At 49.9% G+C, this 26,871-nt stretch overlaps 2 protein-coding genes across 2 annotated transcripts in view; both read right to left on the bottom strand.

Moving 5' to 3' along the window:
- LOC144724798 (uncharacterized) overlaps positions 1–26,871 on the bottom strand; it is a 41,189-nt gene that overhangs the window by 12,716 nt on the left and 1,602 nt on the right. The window contains exons 2-16 of the mRNA XM_078604185.1: positions 23,839–24,069; positions 22,111–22,326; positions 20,939–21,166; positions 19,504–19,725; positions 19,014–19,229; positions 18,010–18,231; positions 17,515–17,733; positions 9,796–10,014; positions 9,464–9,682; positions 7,543–7,761; positions 6,522–6,740; positions 3,798–4,016; positions 2,781–2,999; positions 1,223–1,441; positions 206–424 (exon numbers count right to left, since the gene is read on the bottom strand). Coding sequence (XP_078460311.1) covers positions 206–424; positions 1,223–1,441; positions 2,781–2,999; positions 3,798–4,016; positions 6,522–6,740; positions 7,543–7,761; positions 9,464–9,682; positions 9,796–10,014; positions 17,515–17,733; positions 18,010–18,231; positions 19,014–19,229; positions 19,504–19,725; positions 20,939–21,166; positions 22,111–22,326; positions 23,839–24,069 — 3,306 coding nt within the window. The remainder of the gene's footprint in view (positions 1–205; positions 425–1,222; positions 1,442–2,780; positions 3,000–3,797; positions 4,017–6,521; positions 6,741–7,542; positions 7,762–9,463; positions 9,683–9,795; positions 10,015–17,514; positions 17,734–18,009; positions 18,232–19,013; positions 19,230–19,503; positions 19,726–20,938; positions 21,167–22,110; positions 22,327–23,838; positions 24,070–26,871) is intronic.
- Positions 11,526–17,374, bottom strand: LOC144724775 (uncharacterized). The gene is made up of 9 exons (XM_078604161.1): positions 17,329–17,374; positions 16,642–16,863; positions 16,196–16,417; positions 15,324–15,545; positions 14,881–15,099; positions 14,009–14,230; positions 13,566–13,784; positions 12,693–12,914; positions 11,526–11,755 (listed from the first exon to the last, which is right to left on the bottom strand). Exons 1-9 carry the CDS (start codon positions 17,372–17,374, stop codon positions 11,526–11,528), a joined length of 1,824 nt encoding a protein of 607 aa, XP_078460287.1.

Below are 26,871 nucleotides of genomic sequence, written 5' to 3'. Positions count from 1 at the left end.
ACATCGTACTCAGATTGTACATGTTGTGGATTTGTTCTCTAACACATCGGTGACCTGTGCTAGTAATAAATTAGCATGTTCTGTTTACGTGACAAACCTTACTAATTGGATGTTTCGGGTGGTGGCCGGTTTAATGGCAGCACTACCAATAGGGTGTACCAAAATCGAATGCCAATATTGATAACTTAAGGGTTATTCCACTCACTGCAGTTCTGCTCGTCACTGTAGTCTCCACAGTCGTCAGCTCCATCGCACACGAACGAGGGGGAGGTGCAGGCCCCATTGCCGCACTGGAAGGAGTCGGGTGGACAATCGGTGCAGCGGCCCTCGTCCGAGCCGTCTGGGCAGTCCGAGTCTCCGTCACAACGGTAGCCGGATGGGATGCACTCACCTCCTCCGCAGCGGAACTCATCCGCTCCACAGCCTTCAAACAGAAACACAGTGTCAATCAACGTGTACCGAGTAAACCAATGCAGCACTATCAGTTTATCATAGAGGCATTCGCGACCAAAATCATCCATAATACAGCTTTTTATCGGTTAGATCGCGCAACTATAAAGGTGTCGTTCAAACCACTGCCACCCGACACAGCCATTAAGTAAGGTTTGTCATTTAAATAGAACATGCCAATTCGTTACTAGTACAGCACACCGGTGTGTTGCAGAGCAAATCCACATTTACAATCTGAATACGTTTCGCCGGTAACGAGCACCGGCATCATCAGGTAGCAGCCAGATTTGTAAAGAAATCCTCCTGTTTTGTTCCTGAAGGGGGAACGAGAAAAATGTGCATGCATAATGTGCATGCTTGATGTAAGATCATTAGCATATGAATAACCCAGCCGGTAATGGATACTCATTGTAATTTATATCTGTTCACTAATCCCTTCCCACTTCACACAAGATTGGCTCACAAGTGATGTCATCACATCCATTACTCTATGTAAGGCACAAAACAGGAGGATTTATCCACGAACTTGGCTGCCGCCTGATGATGCCGGTTGTAATTACTGACAAAACATCCTACTCAGATTGTACATGTTGTGGATTTGCTCTCCAACACACCGGTGTGCTGTGCTAGTAATGAATTAGCATGTTCTGTTTACGTGACAAACGTTACTTATCGGCTGTGTCGGGTGGTGGCGGGTTTCACGTCAGCACTATCAATAGTGTGTACCATCATCGAATGCCAATATTGATAACTTCTGGGTCATTCCACTCACTGCAGTTCTGCTCGTCGCTGTAGTCTCCACAGTCGTCAGCTCCATCGCACATGAATGAGGGGGAGGTGCAGGCCCCATTGCCGCACTGGAAGGAGTCGAGTGGACAATCGGTGCAGCGGCCCTCGTCCGAGCCGTCTGGGCAGTCCGAGTCTCCATCACAGCGGTAGCCGGATGGAATGCACTCACCTCCTCCGCAGCGGAACTCATCCGCTCCACAGCCTTCAAGGAGAAACACAGTGTCAATCACTGTGCACCGAGTAAACCAATGCAGCACTACCAGTTTAACACATAGGCATTCCCGAACAATATCATCCATAATACAGCTTGTTTGGGGTTAGATCGCATGAAGATGAATGTGTTGTAAAACCCACCACCAGGCGACACAGCCAATTAGTAAGGCTTGTCACGTAAACAGAACATGCCAAATCGTTACTAGTGTAATGACATGGTGACACCTGCTGGACTTTTAGGGAATCAAGGGTACAAGCACCGTTAAGTAACAACCAATCAGAGAAGGAGGTGTATCTGGGGCAAAGGTAAAAGGTGGGGTTAGCCGAGAAACTCCAGGAAGCTGTTCGAAGGTTCCACGAGAAGGCATGGCCGGAGGCGGGGCCTAGCCACGCCTGGGGGGATATAAGGGAGAGCAAACCCGGGGCTCGGGGCTCGTGTGTGGGATCTAGGTCCTGGCTGCGTCGCTGCTCGCCATCATCTCTCTCCGTCGTCCGGCCACGTGGAAGATCTCCTGCGTGGTTTCCATCTCCGTCATTGTCAAGCTGCCAGCCAGTGGTGGAGCCGAGTGAGGGTGATGGGACCACGCCAAGTGATCGGCTGTGTGTAGCCAGTAGAGACGTTAATGCCTCGTGTTGTACTCAGTTTGAGAAGGAATAAGTGTTGTCCTGTGTTGTTAATAGTGTGAATAATAAAGAAAAAGTACCCTCTACACGACGTGTCGCGGAAGTCGCTCATTACACTAGTTCAGCACACCGCTGCGTTGGAGTGCAAATCCACAACATTTACAATCTGGGTACGTTTTGCCAGTAATTAGCACCGGCACCATCAGGCAGCAGCCAGATTTGTAAAGAAATCCTCCTGTTTTGTTCCTGAAGGGGGTACGAGAACAATTTGCATGCATAATGTGCATGATTGATGTAAGATCATTAGCATATGAATAACTCAACCGGTAATGGATACTAATTGTAAATTATATCTCTTCACTAATCCCTTCCCACTTCACACAAGATTGGCTCACAAGTGATGTCATCACATCCATTACTCTATTTAAGGCACAAAACAGGAGGATTTCTCCACAAATTTGGCTGCCGCTTGATGATGCCGGTTATAATTACTGATTAAACATCGTACTCAGATTGTACATGTTGTGGATTTGTTCTCTAACACATCGGTGACCTGTGCTAGTAATAAATTAGCATGTTCTGTTTACGTGACAAACCTTACTAATTGGATGTTTCGGGTGGTGGCCGGTTTAATGGCAGCACTACCAATAGGGTGTACCAAAATCGAATGCCAATATTGATAACTTAAGGGTTATTCCACTCACTGCAGTTCTGCTCGTCACTGTAGTCTCCACAGTCGTCAGCTCCATCGCACACGAACGAGGGGGAGGTGCAGGCCCCATTGCCGCACTGGAAGGAGTCGGGTGGACAATCGGTGCAGCGGCTCTCGTCCGAGCCGTCTGGGCAGTCCGAGTCTCCGTCACAACGGTAGCCGGATGGGATGCACTCACCTCCTCCGCAGCGGAACTCATCCGCTCCACAGCCTTCAAACAGAAACACAGTGTCAATCAACGTGTACCGAGTAAACCAATGCAGCACTATCAGTTTATCATAGAGGCATTCGCGACCAAAATCATCCATAATACAGCTTTTTATCGGTTAGATCGCGCAACTATAAAGGTGTCGTTCAAACCACTGCCACCCGACACAGCCATTAAGTAAGGTTTGTCATTTAAATAGAACATGCCAATTCGTTACTAGTACAGCACACCGGTGTGTTGCAGAGCAAATCCACATTTACAATCTGAATACGTTTCGCCGGTAACGAGCACCGGCATCATCAGGTAGCAGCCAGATTTGTAAAGAAATCCTCCTGTTTTGTTCCTGAAGGGGGAACGAGAAAAATGTGCATGCATAATGTGCATGCTTGATGTAAGATCATTAGCATATGAATAACCCAGCCGGTAATGGATACTCATTGTAATTTATATCTGTTCACTAATCCCTTCCCACTTCACACAAGATTGGCTCACAAGTGATGTCATCACATCCATTACTCTATGTAAGGCACAAAACAGGAGGATTTATCCACGAACTTGGCTGCCGCCTGATGATGCCGGTTGTAATTACTGACAAAACATCCTACTCAGATTGTACATGTTGTGGATTTGCTCTCCAACACACCGGTGTGCTGTGCTAGTAATGAATTAGCATGTTCTGTTTACGTGACAAACGTTACTTATCGGCTGTGTCGGGTGGTGGCGGGTTTCACGGCAGCACTATCAATAGTGTGTACCATCATCGAATGCCAATATTGATAACTTCAGGGTTATTCCACTCACTGCAGTTCTGCTCGTCGCTGTAGTCTCCACAGTCGTCAGCTCCATCGCACACGAACGAGGGGGAGGTGCAGGCCCCGTTGCCGCACTGGAAGGAGTCGGGTGGACAATCGGTGCAGCGGCCCTCGTCCGAGCCGTCTGGGCAGTCCGAGTCTCCGTCACAGCGGTAGCCGGATGGGATGCACTCACCTCCTCCGCAGCGGAACTCATCCGCTCCACAGCCTTCAAAGAGAAACACAGTGTCAATCACTGTGCACCGAGTAAACCAATGCAGCACTACCAGTTGAACACATAGGCTTTCCCGACCAATATCATCCATAATACAGGTTTTTTTGGGGTTAGATCACATGAAGATAAATGTGTCGTTAAACCCACCACCATCCGACACAGCAAACTAGTAAGTTTTGTCACGTAAACAGAACATGACAATTCGTTACTCGTGTAATGACATGGTGACACCTGCTGGACTGTAAGGGGAATCAAGGGTACAGGCACGGTCAAGTAACAACCAATTAGAGAAGGAGGTGTATCTGGGGCAAAGATGAAATGAGGGGTTTGCCCCCAAGGATGTGTGCTGAGCCCCCTCCTCTTCACTTTGCTGACCCACGACTGCACACCATCATTCAGCTCCAACCTCTTCATTAAGTTTGCGGATGACACAACTGTGGTGGGTGCCATCAAAAACGGGAATGAGACAAACTACAGGAGTGAGGTGAGCAGGCTGGCCACGTGGTGCAAGGACAACAATCTCCACTTGAATGTTGAGAAGACGAAGGAGATTGTTGTGGACTTCAGGAGAGTGCACACCCAGCATACTCCGCTAACCATCAACGGTGCTGCAGTGGAGAGGGTGAGATGCACCAAGTTCCTGGGTGTGCACATCTCTGAAGACCTGTCGTGGAGTCACAACACTGCATCACTGGCCAAAAAAGCCCAACAGCGCCTGTACTTTCTCCGCAAACTGAGAAGAGCAGGAGCCCCGCCCCCCATCATGCACACCTTCTACAGAGGCACCGTTGAGAGCATCTTGACGAGCTGCATCACCGTGTGGTACGGCACCTGCACCGTGTCCTGCCGCAAGACTCTGCAGCGCATAGTGAGAGCAGCTGAGAGCATCATTGGTGTCTCTCTCCCCCCTCTTCTGGACATTTATAACACCCGCATCACCAGCAAAGCAATCAAGATTGCAGGTGATCCCACCCACCCATCTCACAGCCTCTTCAGCCTGCTGCCGTCAGGGAGGAGATTGCGGAGTCTTCGGGCCAAGACCAGCAGGCTCAAAGACAGTTTCTTTCACCAGGCTGTCAGGAGACTCAACTCCCTCCCTGCTCTACCATCACTCCCCCCCTCTGCCCACCCTCCCCCCTTTGCCCCCTGACCCCGACCCCCACACACACATTCACTCGTACATCCTGATCTCTGGACTGCACATTGAACTACATCACACTACCACACCGGTTTAAATATCTTATTTCTTTAATTATTTTCTTTAAATAATATTTTACATTTTATAATTCTTGACTGTTGTTTATTTTAAGTCTATTACATTTTTGATTATTTATCTTGTGTTGATCGCCGATTGTTTATTGTTTATTTATGTCTGTTAATTGTGATTTATTTTTTAATTGCTTGGTTGCACCGTGGGACCAAGAGAGAGGACTGTAATTTCATCTGTGTTGTATGTCATGCATGTAACACACTTGACAATAAAGTGACTTTTGACTTTTTTTTTGAAACTTCAGGAACCTGTTCGAAAGTTCCACGAGAAGGCGTGGCCGGAGGCCTAGCCACGCCTGGGGGGTATAAGGGGGAGCGGACCCAGGGCTCGGGACTCGTGTGTGGGGTCTGGGTCCTGGTTGCGTCGCTGCTCGCCATCATCTCTCTCCGTCATCCGGCCACGTGGAAGATCTCCTGCGTGGTTTCCATCGCCATCATTGTCACGCCGCCAGCCAGTGGTGGAGCCGAGTGAGGGCGATGGGACCACGCCGAGTGATCGGCTGTGTGTAGCCAGTAGAGACGTTAATACCTCGTGTTGTACTCAGTGTGAGAAGGAATAAGTGTTCGCCTGTGTTGTGCCTAGTGTGAATAATAAAGAAGAAGTACCCTTTACACGACCTACCGCAGAAGTCGCTCATTACACTAGTTCAGCACACCGCTGCGTTGGAGGGCATATCCACAACATTTACAATCTGGGTTCGTTTCGCCAGTAATTAGCACCGGCACCATCAGGCAGCAGCCAGATTTGTAAAGAAATCCTCCTGTTTTGTTCCTGAAGGGGGTATGAGAACAATGTGCATGCATAATGTGCATGCTTGATGTAAGATCATTAGCATATGAATAACCCAACCGGTAATGGATACTAATTTAAATTTATATCTGTTCACTAATCCCTTCCCACTTCACACAAGATTGGCTCACAAGTGATGTCATCACATCCATTACTCTATTTAAGGCACAAAACAGGAGGATTTCTCCACAAATTTGGCTGCCGCCTGATGATGCCGGTTGTAATTACTGACAAAACATCCTACTCAGATTGTACATGTTGTGGATTTGCTCTCAAACACACCGGTGTGCTCTTCTAGTAATGCATTGGCATGTTCTGTTTACATGACACCCCTTACGAATCGGCTTTGTCGAGTGGTGGTGGGTTGAACGGCAGCAATACCAATAGGGTGTACCATCATCAAACGCCAATATTGATAACTTCAGGGTTATTCCACTCACTGCAGTTCTGCTCGTCGCTGTAGTCTCCACAGTCGTCGGCTCCATCGCACACGAACGAGGGGGAGGTGCAGGCCCCGTTGCCACACTGGAAAAAGTCGGGTGGACAATCGGTGCAGCGGCCCTCGTCCGAGCCGTCTGGGCAGTCCGAGTCTCCGTCACAGCGGTAGCCGGATGGGATGCACTCACCTCCTCTGCAGCGGAACTCATCCGCTCCACAGCCTTCAAAAAAAAACACAGTGTCAATCAATGTGTACCGAGTAAACCAATGCAGCACTACCAGTTTAACATGGAGGCATTAGCGACCAAAATCAGCCAAAATACAGCTTATTTATCGGTTAGATCGCGCAACTATGAAGGTGTCGTTCAAACCACCGCCACCCGACACAGCCATTAAGTAAGGTTTGTCATGTAAATAGAACATGCCAATTTGTTACTAGTACAGCACACCGGTGTGTTGGAGAGCAAATCCACATTTACAATCTAAGTACGAAGTTTCGCCGGTAATGAGCACCGGCATCATCAGGCAGTAGCCAGATTCGTAAAGAAATCCTCCTGTTTTGTTCCTCAAGGGGTTACAAGAACAATGTGCATGCATAATGTGCATGTTTGATGTAAGTTCATTAGCATATGATTAACCCAACCGGTAATGGATACTAATTGTAATTCATATGTATTCACTAATCCTCTCCCACTTCACACAAGATTGGCTCACAAGTGATGTCATCACATCCATTACTCTATTTAAGGCACAAAACAGGAGGATTTTTCCACAAATTTGGCTGCCGCCTAATGATGCCGGTTGTAATTATTGACAAAACATCGTACTCAGATTGTAAATGTTGTGGATTTGCTCTTCAACACACCGGTGTGCTGTACTTGTAATGAATTGGCATGTTTTGTTTACGTGACAAACCTTACTAATTGGCTGTGTCGGGTGGTAGCAGGCTTAATGGCAGCACTACCAATATGGTGTTCCATCATCGAATGCCAATATTGATAACTTCATGGTTATTCCACTCACTGCAGTTCTGCTCGTCGCTGTAGTCTCCACAGTCGTCAGCTCCATCGCACACGAACGAGGGGGAGGTGCAGGCCCCGTTGCCGCACTGGAAGGAGTCGGGTGGACAATCGGTGCAGCGGCTCTCGTCCGAGCCGTCTGGGCAGTCCGTGTCTCCGTCACAGCGGTATATCAGCTGGACACACTCTCCCGAGCCACAACGGAACTCATCGTTGCCGCAGCCTGGCCAGGGGACAAGAGATAGGAGGATTGACGTCGTTCGTCGTAAAAGTAAACCCTTCCGTCTCTACCCTCGCAATTGAGTTCGACAACAGCATATTTGCTCTCCGTCACGTGGACGTGAATAAGACTGAGTGCCTGACAGCGCACAAACACTGGTCACAGTGAACACGACACTACACACTGGCCTGGTGTTGAAGGGAAAACCAAAAACAATTGTTATATCATGAAAAACAATGGGTGAAACGTCAACATTTGCTCCCCATACAAGGGTAAAAACGCAGTCCTGGAATTGCTCACTCATGTCACTGCTGACGAAATGGCCTGCACTCGAGAGAGCTCTGGAGAAACCAACTAGTGTACGGTGTTTGGTCTACTCTTCCCCTCTTTCGAGACATCTTGGATAAGGTACGGGTGCCCACACTCTTAGCCCTCCATCACACACGACCTGGCAATAGATTAACTGCGCTGTTGCCGTTGAAACTGCTGGGTGGACGTATGCGGCAGTGGAGGTGGGAGTGAAATAAATCCGCACCATCGTTACAACTGCCCCACCCGGACATTGAAGCGGAGCCCTCTGGATTGCAATTCCAGGATGCTCATCGTGACACCACAGCAGCATCCGCTCGAAAAGAAAAACACAAATCCTACGTCGCACCTCCATGCGCCTCCGATTAGCAAGGTTGGCTACGTACGGTGGATAAGAATTTCAACATATGTGGCACATTAGGAAGGGACCACTCTTTTAATTATGTCCTTGTGCAGCAAGGGAGTAAAGTATGGTTCTGTGAAAGTCCTGATGTGCTGTATAGTGCATCAATACATGTGTGTACAGCAGCATGTGATGACTGAGTCGGGCCTGTAGGTGGCTGGTAGGGTTAATGATTAACCGGACTTGGACACCAGCCACATGGTTAATGGCGACTCTGAAGAATTGCTGTGTGACACACGTGCTGGTGCATTTTACAGGTAAAGGACCCAATGTTGTTTTTGATCGTTATATAAATGTTCTAGACTTGTTCTAGACTTGTTCTAGACTTGTTCTAGACTTTAAGCTTGGCTTTGAATTGTTCGTTTGTGACATATGCAATTACAGTGGTTTTAGCACTGTGCATTGTAAAGGATGACGCACTGTAATTACCTACTGTCATTGTAATTCTCTAACCCTAATACTGTTTAGTCTATAACCATGCCCATGCACCCAGAGTATGACTACTTGCAATGCTATTGAGAATAGAACACATGTAAAGTAATACGTTGTACAATGGTGACACATGCAATACGTATACTGTGCACATACAGTACATATAATGGGTGTAAGATACCGATATAAGTGGATGGTATAGATAGACATACAGCTTAGGATTAAAGGAATATTCGAATAGTGATGTGCAAATGTGATTGTCAAAGACAAAGATGGTTTATCAGTAGTAGAATTGGGTTTAAGAGAAAACTGTTAATGATTAACTGCACTTGGTCACCAGCCACATGGTTAATGGCGACTCGGAAGAATTGCTGTATGTGACACACATGCTGGTGCATTTTACAGAGTGACGGTGCTGTTCTTCACAAGAATACAGATTAACCACAATAAATGTGCTTGCCCTCGATTTGGAGCACCTGCCCACGTCCTTCATTTCGAGTGTGCAACACATACATGCATAAGTACACCTCGCCTATATCGACAAGAAGTATGGGCACTCACTGCAGTTCTGCTCGTCGCTGTAGTCCCCACAGTCGTCGGCCCCGTCGCACACGAACGAGAGGGAGGTGCAGGCCCCGTTGCCGCAGGTGAACGAGTTGGGTGGACAATCGGTGCACCTCGTCTCGTCCGAGCCGTCCGGGCAGTCCACGTCCCCGTCACAGCGGTAGATGGATGGGATGCACTCGCCTCCTCCACAGCGGAACTCATCCGTTGCACAGCCTTCGAAGAGAAACTCAGGGTGAGTCAATGTGTACCGAAGAAAGCAATGCAGCACGAGGAGGGTGTTCCCTCATCGAATGCCAATGTCGATAACGCAAGGTTTTTCTACTCACTGCAATTCTGCTCGTCGCTGTAGTCTCCACAGTCGTCAGCTCCATCGCACACGAACGAGGGGGAGGTGCAGGCCCCGTTGCCGCACTGGAAGGAGTCGAGTGGACAATCGGTGCAGCGGCCCTCATCCGAGCCGTCTGGGCAGTCCGCGTCTCCGTCACAGCGGTAGAGAGATGGGATGCACTGGCCTCCTCCACAGCTGAACTCTCCAATCACACAGCCTGTCCAAAAAAAATTGTTAGCTTGAGTACCTACATCCAGATGAATTTCTGTCGGGCTTGGCAGCACCCAGTCATCACTGAGAATGTTCATTATTTCCTGAACGTTTTATTAATCTGAAGACAGAAATCGGGGCCTAAAGGTACGAAACATAAAATGATCCAGAATGTTTGTTTTGGACTGTCACAAAAATGTGACGTCGCAAAAAAGTGACGTCACTTCCATAACATCCCGTCCATGCTGTGACTACTTCTTTTGATATAATTGTTAAAATGGGACATTGCATTAACGTCATAGTTATCTGATTAAATGTGTGTAAAGCTAAATTGAATAACTATGACTCACCAGTATCACCACGTAAATATATATGTATATTGACATATCTAACACGATCTATTATAATATAACATAACCATCTAGGATAGCTAATTCGCTATGACTAACCTGTTTCACCATGTAAACCTTCATATGAACGTACCCCACATAAGTGATTGTGATCTAGCATTGTATCATTTATGCGAATACATTCACCTCTAGGTATCACTTACTGCCACTTCCTGCTCCCTTGTGGGCACACACTGATGACATCACACCACCTGTTTAAGGCCCACCAATTCTGGTAACTGCCTGATGCTGCTGGTTGTAACTATCAGTGAAACGTTGTGCCTAATTGTAAATGTTGTGCATGCTCTGCAACACAGCGGTGTGCTGAAACAGTAATAGATTTAAACATTTGTTCAAGGGACAATTCAATGAATGGCCTATATCGGGTGAAGGAAGATTTACAACAAACATTTAATCTATGCAATCTGACCCAAAAATCGATTACAAATCACAATATTGGTCACGAATATCTCCCATTTGTTAAATTGATAAGATGCATCCATAATATAGATATTTTAGTTAGATCGCGTAAATCTAAATGTGTTGTTCAACCCGCCACCACCCGACACAGCCAATTAGTAAGGTTTATCATGTAAACAGAACATGGCAATTCGTTACTAGTACAGCACACCGATGTGTTGGAGAGTAAATCCACAACATTTAGAAATATTCTTTGGGTCTTTTGGTAAAGTCACTTAGATAGGTTTAAAGAAAATAACCAAAAAACTACGACGTTTCTATCGCAACACAAGTGTGTCGTCACCCTTTTCATTGATGACGACCGCTTGTGTTGCGATCGAAATGTCGTAGTTTTTTGTTATTTTATTTGAACCTATCTACGTGACTCTACCGAAAGACCCTAAGAACATGAATTCCTGCAGTCACGAAAGCTTTCAGTCAACATTTAGAAATGTTTACAAATGCTGTAGATTTGCTGTACTAGTAACAAATTGGCATGTTCAGTTTACGTGATAAACCTTACTAACTGGCTGTGTCGGGCGGTGGTGGGTTTCACGACACATATATATCTAACCCAAAAAAAACCTACATGAAGGATTATCTTGGTCGCGAAAGCCTAAGTGATAAACTTACAAGATGCATGTTTGTAACAACATATAGAGGCAGATGTTCACAACTCACTGCAGTTCTGCTCGTCGCTGTAGTCTCCACAGTCGTCAGCTCCATCGCACACGAACGAGGGGGAGGTGCAGGCCCCATTGTCGCACTGGAAGGAGTCGGGTGGACAATCGGTGCAGCGGCCCTCGTCCGAGCCGTCTGGGCAGTCCGTGTCTCCGTCACAGCGGTAGAGAGATGGGATGCATTGGCCTCCTCCGCAGCTGAACTCCCCAATCGCACAGCCTGTCCAGAAGAATGTGTTAGCTTGAGTACCTACATCCAGATGAATTTCTGTCAGGCTTACTAGCACCCACCATCATCACGTAATGTATTAATGAGTTCCTGAATTGAAGATTAATCTGAAAAATTCAGAAATCGGGTCTAAATACGAAACATCAAATGATCCAGATTGTTTGGTTTTTGATCGATCCGAAAATCTGATGTTGCAAAAAGGGAAGTTACACCCATTACATTCCGTCCACGCTGTTACCGCTTCTTTTGATTAGATTGATGCATGTAACACATTGGATTAACGTCATCGTTTTTCTGAAGAAACTTACATTAAGTTAAACTGAATAACTATAACTAACCAGTCTCACCGCGTATATCTATATTTATGTGTATATTGACATATCTAAAATAATATATTATAACATAACATAACCCTCCAGTATAGCTAATTCACTATTACTAACCTGTTTCACCATATAAACCTTCATATTGACATATATCACATCAGTGATTGTGATCTAACATTTTATAATGTATGCTAATGCATTCATCTTTAGGTATCACTTCCTGCCACTTCCTGCTCCCTTGTGGGCACACATTGATGACATCACACCAACTATTTAGGGTCCAACACTGGAGGTCACAATTCTGGCAACTGCCTGATGCTGCTGATTATAACTCTCAGCGAAACGTCGTGCCCAATTGTTCAATGTTGTGGATTGCTCTACGACACAGTGGTGTGCTGAAGCAGAAAAACATTGGCACATTTGTTCACGTGACAATTCTATTAAATGGCTGTGTCGAGTGGAGGAGGGTCTACCACGTGGATTTTGTTCATGTGATCTAACCCAAAAATCAATTACGAATCACAATATTGATCGTGAAAATCTACTGTGCATTAAATAGATATGTTTGTCACAACGTATAGAGGCAGATGTTCACAACTCACTGCAGTTCTGCTCGTCGCTGTAGTCTCCACAGTCGTCAGCTCCATCGCACACGAACGAGGGGGAGGTGCAGGCCCCGTTGCCGCACTGGAAGGAGTCGGGTGGACAATCGGTGCAGCGGCTTTCGTCCGAGCCGTCTGGGCAGTCCGTGTCTCCATCACAGCGGTAGAGAGATGGGATGCACAGGCCGCCTGATCTGCAGCTGAACTCCCCCAGCACGCAGCCTGTCCAGAAAAACGTGAATGAATGTAGGTCCACTTGTGCAAGCGATGTCGTGATTGTTCACAACAACTCTAGAGCAGCTGCTGCCGCGATGGCAGTCGTGCGCAAGCACGGACAGCAAACGCTCACCACATTGGTGAATGACACTTCCATAACCATCAATCAACTAAATAATGGTTCGCGCTTCGGAATCAAGGCCCTTCTTTCACTCTCTTATGAAGAAAGGCCATTGCCTGATACGTCGCCTCATATCCGTTCATTTTATTGACAAACGTGCAGAGTTTTAGCTTTGCAGAATATTACAGAGCTTCAGTAAGACAACGGTTTGGGGGTGGAGCGGTGGCGCAGTGGTTAGCGCACTGAAATATAAAACCGGCAAACCTGAGTTCAATTCCCATCCATGGCCAGGTAACATGCAGGGAGCACGACATCTGAGCAGGCCTTGGGCCTTCTCTTCACCGACCCACACTGAACGACGAGTTCAGGTTTCAGCCCAACGATCTCCATCAACATGGCGCGTGGACAAGTATTCATCCAGCAGTGAAGTAGCACTGGGCTGTAATTTATTTCCCATCAATAATTGCTTAGAATACGACGTGCAACGCAATCTTTTTGCGTGGACCAACGTAAGTACGCGAATGTTAACAACTTACTGCAGTTCTGCTCGTCGCTGTAGTCTCCACAGTCGTCAGCTCCATCGCACATGAACGAGGGGGAGGTGCAGACCCCGTTGCCGCACTGGAAGGAGTCGGGTGGACAATCGGTGCAGCGGCCCTCGTCTGAGCCGTCTGGGCAGTCCGCGTCTCCGTCACAGCGGTAGAGAGACGGGATGCACTGGCCTCCTCCGCAGCTGAACTCCCCAATCACACAGCCTGCCCAGAAAGAAAGTTGTTAGCTTGAGTACCTACATCCAGATTAATTTATGTCAGGCTTGGCAGCACCCACAGTGTTAAAGATTCCCTGAATTTAAAATTAATGAGAAAAATCCAGAAATTGAGCCTAGATACAAAACATGAGAGGTTCCATAATTTTTGTTTTGGATTGATCCGAAAAGTGATGTTGCAAAAATAAACAAATGCAAAAGTGCAGCACTCACTGCAGTTCTGCTCGTCGCTGTAGTCTCCACAGTCGTCAGCTCCATCGCACACAAACGAGGGGGAGGTGCAGGCCCCGTTGCCGCACTGGAAGGAGTCGGATGGACAATCAGTGCAGCGGCTCTCGTCCGAGCCGTCCGGGCAGTCCGTGTCTCCATCACAGCGGTAGAGAGATGGGATGCACAGGCCGCCTGATCTGCAGCTGAACTCCCCCAGCACGCAGCCTGTCCAGAAAAAGGTGGATGAACGTAGGTCCACTTGTGCAAGCGATGTCGTGATTGTTCACAACAACTCTAGTGCAGCTGCTGCCGCGATGGCAGTCGTGCGCAAGCACGGACAGCAAACGCTCGCCACATTGGTGAATGACACTTCCGTAACCATCAATCAACTAAATAACGGTTCGCGCTTCGGAATCAAGGCCTTTATTTCACTCTCTTATGAAGAAGGGCCATTGCCTGATACGTCGCCTCATATCCGTTCATTTTATTGACAAACGTGCAGAGTTTTAGCTTTGCAGAGTATTACAGAGCTTCAGTACGACAACGGTTTGGGATGGAGCGGTGGCGCAGTGGTTAACGCACTGAAATATAAAACCGGCAAACCTGAGTTCAATTCCCATCCATGGCCAGTTAACATGAAGGGAGCACGACATCTGAGCAGGCCTCAGGCCTTCTCTTCACCGACCCACACTCAACGGCGAGTTCAGGTTTCAGCCCAACGATCTCCATCAACACGGTGCATGGACAAGTATTCATCCAGCAGTGAAGTAGCACTGGGCTGTAATTTATTTCCCATCAATAATTGCTGAGAATACGACGTGCAACGCAATCGTTTTGCATGGCCCAACATAAGTACGCGAATGTTCACAACTTACTGCAGTTCTGCTCGTCGCTGTAGTCTCCACAGTCGTCAGCTCCATCGCACACGAACGAGGGGGAGGTGCAGACCCCGTTGCCGCACTGGAAGGAGTCGGGTGGACAATCGGTGCAGCGGCCCTCGTCTGAGCCGTCTGGGCAGTCCGCGTCTCCGTCGCAGACGTAGAGAGATGGGATGCACTGGCCTCCTCCGCAGCTGAACTCCCCAATCACACAGCCTGCCCAGAAAGAAAGTTGTTAGCTTGAGTACCTACATCCAGATTAATTTCTGTCAGGCTTGGCAGCACCCACAGTGTTAAAGATTCCCTGAATTTAAAATTAATGAGAAAAATCCAGAAATTGAGCCTAGATACAAAACATGAGAGGTTCCATAATTTTTGTTTTGGATTGATCCGAAAAGTGATGTTGCAAAAATAAACAAATGCAAAAGTGCAGCACTCACTGCAGTTCTGCTCGTCGCTGTAGTCTCCACAGTCGTCAGCTCCATCGCACACAAACGAGGGGGAGGTGCAGGCCCCGTTGCCGCACTGGAAGGAGTCGGATGGACAATCAGTGCAGCGGCTCTCGTCCGAGCCGTCCGGGCAGTCCGTGTCTCCATCACAGCGGTAGAGAGATGGTATGCACAGGCCGCCTGATCTGCAGCTGAACTCCCCCAGCACGCAGCCTGTCCAGAAAAAGGTGGATGAACGTAGGTCCACTTGTGCAAGCGATGTCGTGATTGTTCACAACAACTCTAGTGCAGCTGCTGCCGCGATGGCAGTCGTGCGCAAGCACGGACAGCAAACGCTCACCACATTGGTGAATGACACTTCCGTAAACATCAATCAACTAAATAATGGTTCGCTCTTCGGAATCAAGGCCCTTCTTTCATTCTCTTATGAAGAAGGGCTATTGCCTGATACGTCGCCTCATATCCATTCATTTTATTGACAAACGTGCAGAGTTTTAGCTTTGCAGAGTATTACAGAGCTTCAGTACGACAACGGTTTGGGATGGAGCGGTGGCGCAGTGGTTAACGCACTGAAATATAAAAACGGCAAACCTGAGTTCAATTCCCATCCATGGCCAGTTAACATGAAGGGAGCACGACATCTGAGCAGGCCTCAGGCCTTCTCTTCACCGACCCACACTCAACGGCGAGTTCAGGTTTCAGCCCAACGATCTCCATCAACACGGTGCATGGACAAGTATTCATCCAGCAGTGAAGTAGCACTGGGCTGTAATTTATTTCCCATCAATAATTGCTGAGAATACGACGTGCAACGCAATCGTTTTGCGTGGCCCAACATAAGCACGCGAAGATTGACAACTCACTGCAGTTCTGCTCGTCGCTGTAGTCTCCACAGTCGTCAGCTCCATCGCACACGAACGAGGGGGAGGTGCAGGCCCCGTTGCCGCACTGGAAGGAGTCGGGTGGACAATCGGTGCAGCGGCTCTCATCCGAGCCGTCCGGGCAGTCCGTGTCTCCGTCGCAGACGTAGAGAGATGGGATGCACTGGCCTCCTGATCTGCAGCTGAACTCCCCCAGCACGCAGCCTGTCCAGAAAGAAAGTTGTTAGCTTGAGTACCTACATCCAGATTAATTTCTGTCAGACTTGGCAGCACCCACAGTGTTAATGATTCCCTGAATTTAAAATTAATGAGAAAAATCCAGAAATTGAGCCTAGATACAAAACATGAGAGGTTCCATAATTTTTGTATTGGATTGATCCGAAAAGTGACGTTGCAAAAAGAAACAAATGCAAAAGTGCAGCACTCACTGCAGTTCTGCTCGTCGCTGTAGTCTCCACAGTCGTCAGCTCCATCGCACACGAACGAGGGGGAGGTGCAGGCCCCGTTGCCGCACTGGAAGGAGTCGGGTGGACAATCGGTGCAGCGGCTCTCGTCCGAGCCGTCCGGGCAATCCGTGTCTCCGTCGCAGACGTAGAGAGATGGGATGCACAGGCCTCCTGATCTGCAGCTGAACTCCCCCAGCACGCAGCCTGTCCAGAAAAACGTGAATGAACGTAGGTCCACTTGTGCAAGCGATGTCGTGATTGTTCACAACAACTCTAGAGCAGCTGCTGCCGCGATGGCAGTCGTGCGCAAGCACGGACAGCAAACGCTCACCACATTGCTGAATGACACTTCCGTAAACATCAATCAACTAAATAATGGTTCGCTCTTCGGAATCAAGGCCCTTCTTTCATTCTCTTATGAAGAAGGGCCATTTCCTGATACGTCGCCTCATATCCATTCATTTTATTGACTAACGTGCAGAGTTTTAGCTTTGCAGAGTATTACAGAGCTTCAGTAAGACAACGGTTTGGGAGTGGAGCGGTGGCGCAGTGGTTAGCGCACTGAAATATAAAACCGGCAAACCTGAGCTCAATTCCGATCCATGGCCAGTTAACATAAAGGGAGCACGACATCTGAGCAGGCCTTAGGCCTTCTCTTCACCGACCCACACTCAACAGTGAGTTCAGGTCTCAGCCAAACGATCTCCATCAACATGGCGCGTGGACAAGTATTCATCCAGCAGTGAAGTAGCGCAGGGCTGTAATTTATTTCCCATCAATAATTGCTGAGAATATGACGTGCAACGCAATCGTTTTGCGTGGCCCAGCATAAGCACGCGAAGGTTGACAACTCACTGCAGTTCTGCTCATCGCTGTAGTCTCCACAATCATCAGCTCCATCGCACACGAACGCGGGGGAGGTGCAGGCCCCGTTGCCACACTGGAAGGAGTCGGGTGGACAATCGGTACAGCGGCCCTCGTCCGAGCCGTCTAGGCAGTCCGCGTCTCCGTCACAGCGGTAGAGAGATGGGATGCACTGGCCTCCTCCACAGCTGAACTCCCCAATCACACAGCCTGTCCAGAAAACACACGGCTGAATGTAATCCTGCTCACGTATGTGGTTTCAAAATGACAAAAAAAATTCGACTATCCATGGCAGTATGTTCCTGGTTTCAGGTTTACTATGCGTGTACAAAATAGATATTTCGCATGCGCTGGTTAATTCATGAGATGAGCTGCTTCTCATTCATCGAGGGCCAGCAACTTGGTGCCATTGTGACCGCACACGACGGCGAGTCGAGCGATCACGTGCGGAAGGAGAAGAAACGAACGCAGAGGTGCAGCACTCACTGCAGTTCTGCTCGTCGCTGTAGTCCCCGCAGTCGTCGGCTCCGTCGCACACGAACGAGGGGGAGGTGCAGGCCCCGTTGCCGCAGGTGAACGAGTCGCGTGGACACTGCGCGCAGATCTCGTCCGAGCCGTCCGGGCAGTCCGTGTCTCCGTCGCAAACGTAGAGACTTGGGATGCACAGGCCTCCTGCTCCTCCGCAGGAGAACTCCCCCAGCACGCAGCCTGGAAGAGATACAAACAAAAGAGCTGATACATTTTCCACGACGCCTTCACTGGTCGTACCGTGTGTCGTTTCACCTGCCAGGGAGTTTCTTCTGGAACTGAACATCGCTCTGAATTGTCATGATATAGAATTCAGTTCCTGATCAAGCTCCCAGCAAGTGGAGCGAAACGTCGGACATAAAGCCGGACAGCACGCGCTAGAACTGGGCATACGGAGCACCTTCAAAACATCTCCAGAGTAGTTAACGAAAAGGCAACGATATAGATCATGTGACGCTACAAAACTCTATTGTTAATCTCGGCAGCATGTGGATGAACGTGGAGAATCGGTCGTTTTTAATTGTTTCTTAAAGTAATCCGTTGAGCTCACGGAATTTCCCCATCACAAGTCTGTCACCCTCGACGAGTGAAGGGCGGCGAATGACGAAGCCAGCGTGCACGTAAATATATTTTCGCTTTATTAAATTTTTTACCAACGCGGTTCATCCTCAACCCACCTGGTCATGGTTGAGGATTAACACATGGATAATCAAGAGTGTACAGACCACGTAAGATGTAACCAAAAAACGATCACAGCGTGATTATTTATACCGCTAAAGCCTCGCATGCAGTGCATCTGGAAGCGCCAGAAGTGGAGGGGTGGCATTTGAGGTCATTGCTCGGTAAGGGGAGTGATTGCGGACCAAGCAGGTTGTTTTTGTCGTCGTTGTTGTTGTTCAAAACGACGACCTCTGCGAAACCGTTTGGCCCAACCTAAGGGACTCTGCGTCTCAGCAACTCACTGCAGTTCTGCTCGTCGCTGTAGTCCCCGCAGTCGTCAGCTCCGTCGCACACGAACGAGGGGGAGATGCAGACGCCGTTTCCGCAGGTGAACGAGTCGCGTGGACACTGCGCGCAGATCTCGTCCGAGCCGTCTAGGCAGTCCGCGTCTCCGTCACAGCGGTAGAGAGATGGAATGCACTGGCCTCCTCCGCAGCTGAACTCCCCAATCACACAGCCTGCCCAGAAAACACACGGCATGAATGTAGCCCTGCTGACGTATGTGATTTAAAAATAACAATCAATTTTCTATTTTCCGTGGCGGCATGATCCAGCTTGCGGATTAACCGTGCTTGTAAAAAATACATTTATTCCACACGCGCTCGTTCATTCGTGAGCTGCTCCTCACTCGTCGTGGGCCGGTGACCAGGTGCCATTCTGACCGCACACGACGGCGAGTCGAGCGATTATTCCAAGAAGAAGAAGAAACGAACGCAGAGGCGCAGCACTCACTGCAGTTCTGCTCGTCGCTGTAGTCCCCGCAGTCGTCAGCTCCATCGCACACGAACGAGGGGGAGGTGCAGGCCCCGTTGCCGCAGGTGAACGAGTCGCGTGGACACTGCGCGCAGATCTCGTCCGAGCCGTCCGGGCAGTCCGTGTCTCCGTCGCAAACGTAGAGACTTGGGATGCACAGGCCCCCTGCTCCTCCGCAGGTGAACTCCCCCAGCACGCAGCCTGCGGAAACGTGCGGTTAAGGGGAGCGCCTGATTTTGCGCGTAATAGAAATTTACTTTTGATCACAATTGTATGACCACAGGCCCAACTGCGTTAAACACCAAGCGACCGGCAACTAGCAGCGCTGTCCTAGGTGGCTCAGAGGTCGAGCAAGCGAAAAAGGTCGCGAGTTCAAATTCTGGTTGGGAATTGGCTCAGCCCATCATCCCTCCGGGGTCTATAAAATTTGTACCACTTTGTGGGTAAGTCAACAGTGGTTGTCGTATCGAGAGACTGTCATAGTCTATAAAAACTAAACGGCTAAAACTACATATTGTTTATTTTACCAGGTCAGGCCCACTAAGCTATATAGCTCTGTTTCAGAAGCGACCTGGCCACAAATGATATCTCAACGAAGTGGGCTTATAATGTAGAAATTTATAGCAGCCAAATACTCTAAACGCGTGACGTCGATCCTAAATGTGGAGGGGGAAACCGGTAGAATCGGAGAAAAATCCACGCGACCACGGGGAGAGAGATACGCAAACTCCAGGCGTCAGGGTCGGGATTGAACTCACGGCCTCCTGTACACCAGGCGAGGTAGTGAACATCTCCTAGCCACCGTGGCGCCCAATACTGGCTCAGGGCTCTAAAAGAGAGATGGGCACTGCCTCAATGTACTTTGGAATCCAAAGTGGAGCAGTACGAGAGAAGAAACAGAAGATACGTGTTGTTACCTGCAGTGTCGTGAGTGGGTGAATGCGTTAGTGCGTGGGTTGGTGGGAGAGTATGTAATTGGTTGGGTTAGTGGGTGAGTGAGTTGGCGAGTGAGGGTTTGAGTGAGTGGGCGAGTCTGCTGTCGTGACCCGGCGGTTGAACACAGAGTGGTGGGTGAGACAAAGCAGCCGGTCCGGTTGACCGTGTCCTCAGCACGAGCGGGGGAAGGGTGAAGTTGCACAGGAACAGCAAACGTGGCACTGACTGCCATTGTGTCGGGAACGCGTTACAACAACAACGACTTAGAATGAGATATTTGTTCTGGCAGCAGCGTACGCGTTGTTAAACTTCTATCGCAAGTCGCAACGCGCGTAGCCAACCGTGCTCATCGGAGGTGCGGGGTAAGGACAAGACACAAAGCGCCAAGAACAGTTGTAAAGACACGCAGAAGTGCAGGGGGGCCCAGGGGCTTCCTAATGTCAGACGGAAGAACGAGAAAGCACGTGACGGCGCTCACTGCAGTTCCTCTCATCGCTGTCGTCTCCGCAGTCGTCGACCCCGTCGCACGCGAACGCCGAGGAGGTGCACACCGCGTTGGCGCAGGCGAACGCGCCGGGCGCACACTCGGTGCAGTCCCGCTCGTCCGAGCCGTCGACGCAGTCCGCGTGCCCGTCGCAGCGCTCGCGCGACGGGACGCACTGCCCGCCGCCGCCTCCTCCGCAGCGGAACTCGTCCGCTCCACAGCCTCGTCACGGGGAAATGACAAAAAAAACACCTTGCGTTTAACACGGAGAGAGACGGCGCTCGGATGTTGACTGCGACGTGAATGGGCTCGATCCGTCAAGGATCTGCCTGGGTCGGCGACCCGCAAAGAACCGGGCCCGTACCCGGCACGGCGCGTCCGGTGCACCGCCTCTCGACATGTCTGCTGCCACGAATGGTCGCGTGCCACCACCTACTGCAAATCTGACTTCGAACCCAGGAAAATATGCAGGGAGAAATCGAACCTTGTATTTTGCCAGGTGTGTTGCTTTGTTGGGAGACTGGTGTCCCTGAATGCAATGTCTTGAATTGAGTCAAGGACCAGATTTCAAAATAAAACTCCAGAGCATCCCTAGTAAAGACAGGAAGCACAGAGCTCTCCTCTATATGCCCCGACATTTCTATCTCTTCATCTGTTGTCATCTCCCAAAAAAGGAGTCAAAGTGATTTTGCGCTCAAATGAGCAGCAATTGAGATGGTGCTCAACTCGCACGTTTACAGGCCTGAGCTGGTGGTGGAAATTCCACGTTCCTATGGCGGGGGGGGGGGGGATGAAATTCCTTTCCAGCTCAGACCCCGCCTGCTCGCCCTTCGCCACATATATAACCTCTTGTTGTAACAGCTCTCTCACTGGTTTCAGCAGTTCTACTGCTGGATTATTGTTTCTGCCTGAGGACGACCACTTCTGTTGCGATCGAAACGTCGTGATATATTATTTATTTCTTTAATTTTTCTACTTACGTGACTTTACCGAAAAAACCAAAGAGTATGGATTTCTGCAGTCACGAAAGCTTCAAATCAACATGAATATATTTCTCTTCGCCCCCCCTCCCACACAACGCCCCCCCCCCTCCTCGCCCCCCCCCACCCCCCGCCACGTAAAGGGGGGGGGGGGGTGTAGAGGAGTTCGACGGCACCGGGACTCACTGCAGTTGGCCTCGTCGCTGCGGTCGCCGCAGTCGTCGACGCCATTGCACGCGAGCGACGCGGGGAGGCAGGAGCCGTTCGTGCAGGCGACGGTGCCACGCGGGCACGGGCAGCCCAGCTCGTCCGAGGCGTCCGCGCAGTCCGCGACGCCGTCGCAGCGCCTCTCCGCTGGCCAGCACTCCGACGACGAGCATCGGAACACGTCCCCCGTGCAGTCTGCGCGCATACAAGGACAGAGATTGCCCTCCTACCATGTCGTCTTCTCCGTCAAGGAGCGTAGACCAACATCACGTGGACTCCGGTCATCCTCGCGGCAGCAGCAGCAGCGGCTTTTGGCTAGCCGTCGCACGCGCTTTCGGATGCGCTTCTGCAGCCATCTGGAACGCTCTTCCTTCCGATATTAGGAAGCCGCTGGAGCTGTGCACTTTTACGTCATCTCGATTGAAAACTTATTCCTTTAGAACTGCCTTTTGTGTTTAGTTTCTCGCCCTTCCCTCGCACCTCCAATTCACATGGTTGGTTACGTACGGTGCGAAAGAAGTTTAACATACACACATTACAGACTGTTGGGGCAAACGCTGTTAGCGAGCACCTATTAAACACGGTACGCGAGAGGGTGGGTAGCCGGCATTACGTCCAGCCGCCAATGTCTCACCAATGCTGGTGTTTACACATCGCAACTAGGTGGTCATTTGAGGCTGAGTAGACCTGGGTTGGGGCATCATCGGTTTAGATATTCGTCATTGCTGTTGGCCATGAGCTTGACTCAAACTCGGATCTAGTCGACGACGGACCGTGGAGTTTTAGTCGAGTCTTGGTCGCACAACAGAATCAAAATCGTTATTTGGACCGGTGGAATCCGATGAGCTATGAAGCTCTTTATCACAAATGTCCAGCAGACGAGTGCTAATGCAGCAGTCGGGCTGTGGGCCAAGCTCTGCGGTCCTTTAAATGATAAGATGTTTTCAGCCAGCTGATCAGTGCCGGATTATCCTAGTAGCAAAAGTAGCTACATATACTACGGGCCCCGCACTTTTCAAGGGCCACGTGCTAAATGCTTTTAAGCTATCAATTCCGGTTAAGTGATTCTGCACTTGCTCTATTACTATAGTACTATACTGCCTTCAACTTTTATGAACGACTGGATGTTTAAGGTTAGCGATTTGTCGTATTATCTGGCTGTATATCAAATGAAAAAATTACAATTACTTGACGATGCAAGTTAAAAAGGTGTTTTAATATTTACGTGGTTTTTCTTTTTTATTTAGGGCCCCTTTATAACATCATGTTACGGCCCCGCACTAGCTTAATCCGGCACTGCAACTATTGAGTGTTTATACACGTGGGTAGAAACTGGAGCACCCGGAGACAATCCACGTGCGCTGACACAATCGTATTTGTCCCGTGGTTAGACGCTCGCTACATGTGCCGATTTGATTGTTTGTGGCCGTGCCGGGTAGGTGGAGGGTATTACCAACAATAAATGTGACCAGATCATTCCGTGGCCAAACCCCCCAAAAATCGCAGTATTGGCTGCTCACCTCAACGTTGAAAAAATATGCCAATTACAAACTGAGTAACTTGCAGAAAAGGTTTTGTTGGGTTTCTTTCACTTTCCTTTATTCCATCGGTGGGGGGGCTACCCCCCTCCCCAAGCCCCCCACCCCTCGCCCCGAACAGCGCTCCGCCTGCGGCGGTCTCATCACGACGTCGCACTCGCCCACTTACTGCAGCGCGCTTCGTCGGAGGAATCGGCGCAATCCGGCATGCCGTTGCACACCAACTTGGGGTGTAAGCACGTCGCGTTCACGTGGCCGGGCGAGCAGCTGAACGAGCTGTTGGAGGTGCAGGGACACGACGCCTCGTCCGACGAGTCCGTGCAATCGTATTCCCCATCGCACTGCGCCGTGAGCGGGACGCACACGAGGTCCGAGCACTCGAACCTGTCGGGTGCGCAGGCTGCAGGGGAGGAGGAGGAGGAGGAGGGGGGAGGAGGAGGGAGACGGAACGGCGACGTCTCCCGTGAACCGCTCTGCCTGCGTCCTAGCAGCGAGCGAGCAGTGGCAGCGACACGGAGATTTGAGGCGGCGTGTTCAGGATGGTGACGAACCGCGCGGTTCAGTGTGGCCGTGACGGATCGCTGAGCGGATGGAGTCCAGTCTGTCTCTACAGCTCGCAACCGGTTGCACAGCCGCCCAAAATCGGTTAAATGTTGTGGATGTACTCTCCTACACACCAGTGGGCTGAAGTTGTATACTACACTATACACTACACTATACACTACACTACTGAACACTACACTTTACACTACACACTACACTACTGAACACTACACTATACACTATATTAGTAACTAATTGGCGCGGTTTGTTTACGTGACAAACCTTGCTGGCTGTGTCGGGTGGTGGAGGGTTACGACACATTTATACTTACGCGATCTAACCCAAAAACCTTCATTATGAATCTAAACACCTGTTTTATAGCCAGATCGGGTAAAACCTATTCTAAATTTCACTTCTTTTTTTAGATCACGTTTATCTTTTTTCCACAACTTCACGCCATCGACGCTGCATCGTGAGACACAAACCCCGTTCAAATCCCCACCGGCAAAGCAACGTGGCCCTCCTCCGTGTTCGAGAAGGACGCGCGGACGTGGATACTGCAGAGCTACTGTTAGAATCCTTGCAAAAAAGGCCAAAAGACAGGAGACGACTTAACCTGACGTGGCTGACTCAGGAGGCGACGCGAGGCCTCCGTTTGGTGACCCACTTCTGGGAGAGGCCACGTGGGGTGGATGACGGAGAAAGGGGAGGCAGAGAGAGAGAGGCCTCGGAGGGGATTGGCGAGAGACGGAGGACTGAAGGGGGATTGTTGGAGAGACACAAACGCAGCGGGCGGGATCGACTGACAGGGGAGCGGTTGAGAACCGCTGGAGAACGGGGGGGGGGGGGGGCTTCAGGATTGTCTGTGACAAGTCAGTCGGGGAACCTTCGATAAATAGGGGGGCTCGAGGGATATAAATAGGGGAAGCGCACGGGGGGGACGCTTGGAGAGACGACTGAACTCTGCTCGAGGACAGTGTTCCTGTCAACTATAAAGACTCTTGATAATTAATAATTGAATGGCGCGTACCGGTCGTCATTACACCTACAAGTGCCCTGTGGGGAGCAGCACTTACTGACGCGCTCTGCCACAGCGGCTAATGTTTGTCACGTGAAAGTCTTGCCAAGATTTGCTTTTGTTCTCCGAGCTGGAAACTCGCCAAATGAAGCGAGAATTAAACTCAATGGGGTGCTTTTGTTCAGTAACCGGGGATCAGCCTGGGACCACTAACGCCTCTGCACTCGACAGCCAAGTTCGCTCCCAGTCATCTTCCAGTATTCCAGACCACAAATCTCAGCCGGGCCGCCGACGACTGCATCACATTTGTCTCCGCGCTTAATTGTCGAACTGCGAAATAAATAAATAAGCCGTGAGTTTGCCCGTCATGCGCCGAACATTCCCGACGGAACACAGCTGATGGGAAAGTGATGTGTGATGTGCCCCCCCCCGCCCACCCCCCCCCCCCCCCCATCATGTGAACCACAATGCACTTGGAAGCGGAGCTCAGAAGTAGTTCTGCGGTCTCTGCTTTCCGCCGAGCCATTCTCCCACACGGGCGGGGACTTTCCAGACGTGGCTCAGGTTCACCAGAGGCAATGGGCCACCGCCCCCACTGCGCCTTTGAGAAGGAGGCTGTGGTGGGGAGGGGAGGGGCTCTCGCTATTGTGACGTCACGAGAATAAGCCCAAGGGCTATCCGCAGCTTCCTCGAGGCACGGCTGATTTGTATGAATCTGCTTTGCATAGTTTCGTCACCTCCACTCCAAATTCCCCCACCCCCTGCGGCCTTTAACAGACGGACATGTCGCCCATTATATATTTACTTTTTAAGGGCCACGGTGTCACTTACGAATGCGTTGAGGCTATTTTTGTCTCGTTATTTAACACGCATACGGGGAGCGGTGGCGCAGTGGTTGGCGCACCGTCAGCAGTTTACGTAAGAGACCTGACCAGATTGGTGAAGTATGGTCAAACCACTAGCTATGGCCGACACGGTGTGTGAAGGAAGGCCTTGATCCAGCAGTGCATCAAAACGAGTTATTTGCACATTGTTCATCTTCGTCATTCGCCGTGATCTATCCACCGCTGGATGAAGGCCTCCACGCACCGATGCCACAATCCATCGCACGCCTGCACACACAGAAGCCGACTCCTATCGCTCCGTCTCCCACGGTGGCCGTCCTCTTAAGCGCGTTCCCTCCTTCGGCTGCTAAGCCGACACCAGTTTCATCACATTCATCGCGGCTGTCGCTGGCATGATGAACGAATGAGGGCCGTTGTCATTGGGCGATGATGATGATGAGCTCGTTCAACGCGCCAGGTGAATGTTTTAACAGTCGTGCGCAAGGCCTCTTGCGTAAATAACGCGTGGAGTCGCGAGAAGTCACGATTTTGCTTTGACATCTCCACTTAAGATCAAGGCGCAGTTACAATCTACGTGACCTTTTTTGCCAATATCACAATGATGAAAACACGAGCAGCTTAAACCCTGCTTTAGTTATTGGCATAAAAGGCAAAGCCTATTCTTATTTTGCTTTATCATGAAGGCGCAGCCCTGCAATAACTTGCTTCTCTCCACTGCTGGCGTACGGACATCCACTAGAGGGAGCCCTATGGAGGCCCCGAGAGTGGTGATCTCAGCCTACTCTTCCACGCTGGC

Source organism: Lampetra planeri, chromosome 21 (genome assembly GCF_965212315.1).
Source record: "Lampetra planeri chromosome 21, kcLamPlan1.2.h2, whole genome shotgun sequence".
NCBI classification, from domain to species: Eukaryota; Metazoa; Chordata; class Hyperoartia; order Petromyzontiformes; family Petromyzontidae; genus Lampetra; species Lampetra planeri.
The sequence above is the reverse complement of the archived record's forward strand: the minus strand, read 5'-3'. Positions and strand labels throughout refer to the sequence as shown.

What these genes read in the sequence shown, in the direction of transcription:
- LOC144724775 (XM_078604161.1), bottom strand. Translation starts at nt 17,374, where the DNA reads ATGTTGATGGAGATCGTTTGGCTGAGACCTGAACTCACTGTTGAGT. An exon ending in CAGCGACGAGCAGAACTGCA is followed by an intron (nt 15,546 to 16,195) that starts GTGAGTTGTCAA and finishes TTTTCTGGACAG; the next exon opens with GCTGCGTGCTGGGGGAGTTC. An exon ending in CAGCGACGAGCAGAACTGCA is followed by an intron (nt 11,756 to 12,692) that starts GTGAGTTGTGAA and finishes TCTTCTGGACAG; the next exon opens with GCTGTGCGATTGGGGAGTTC.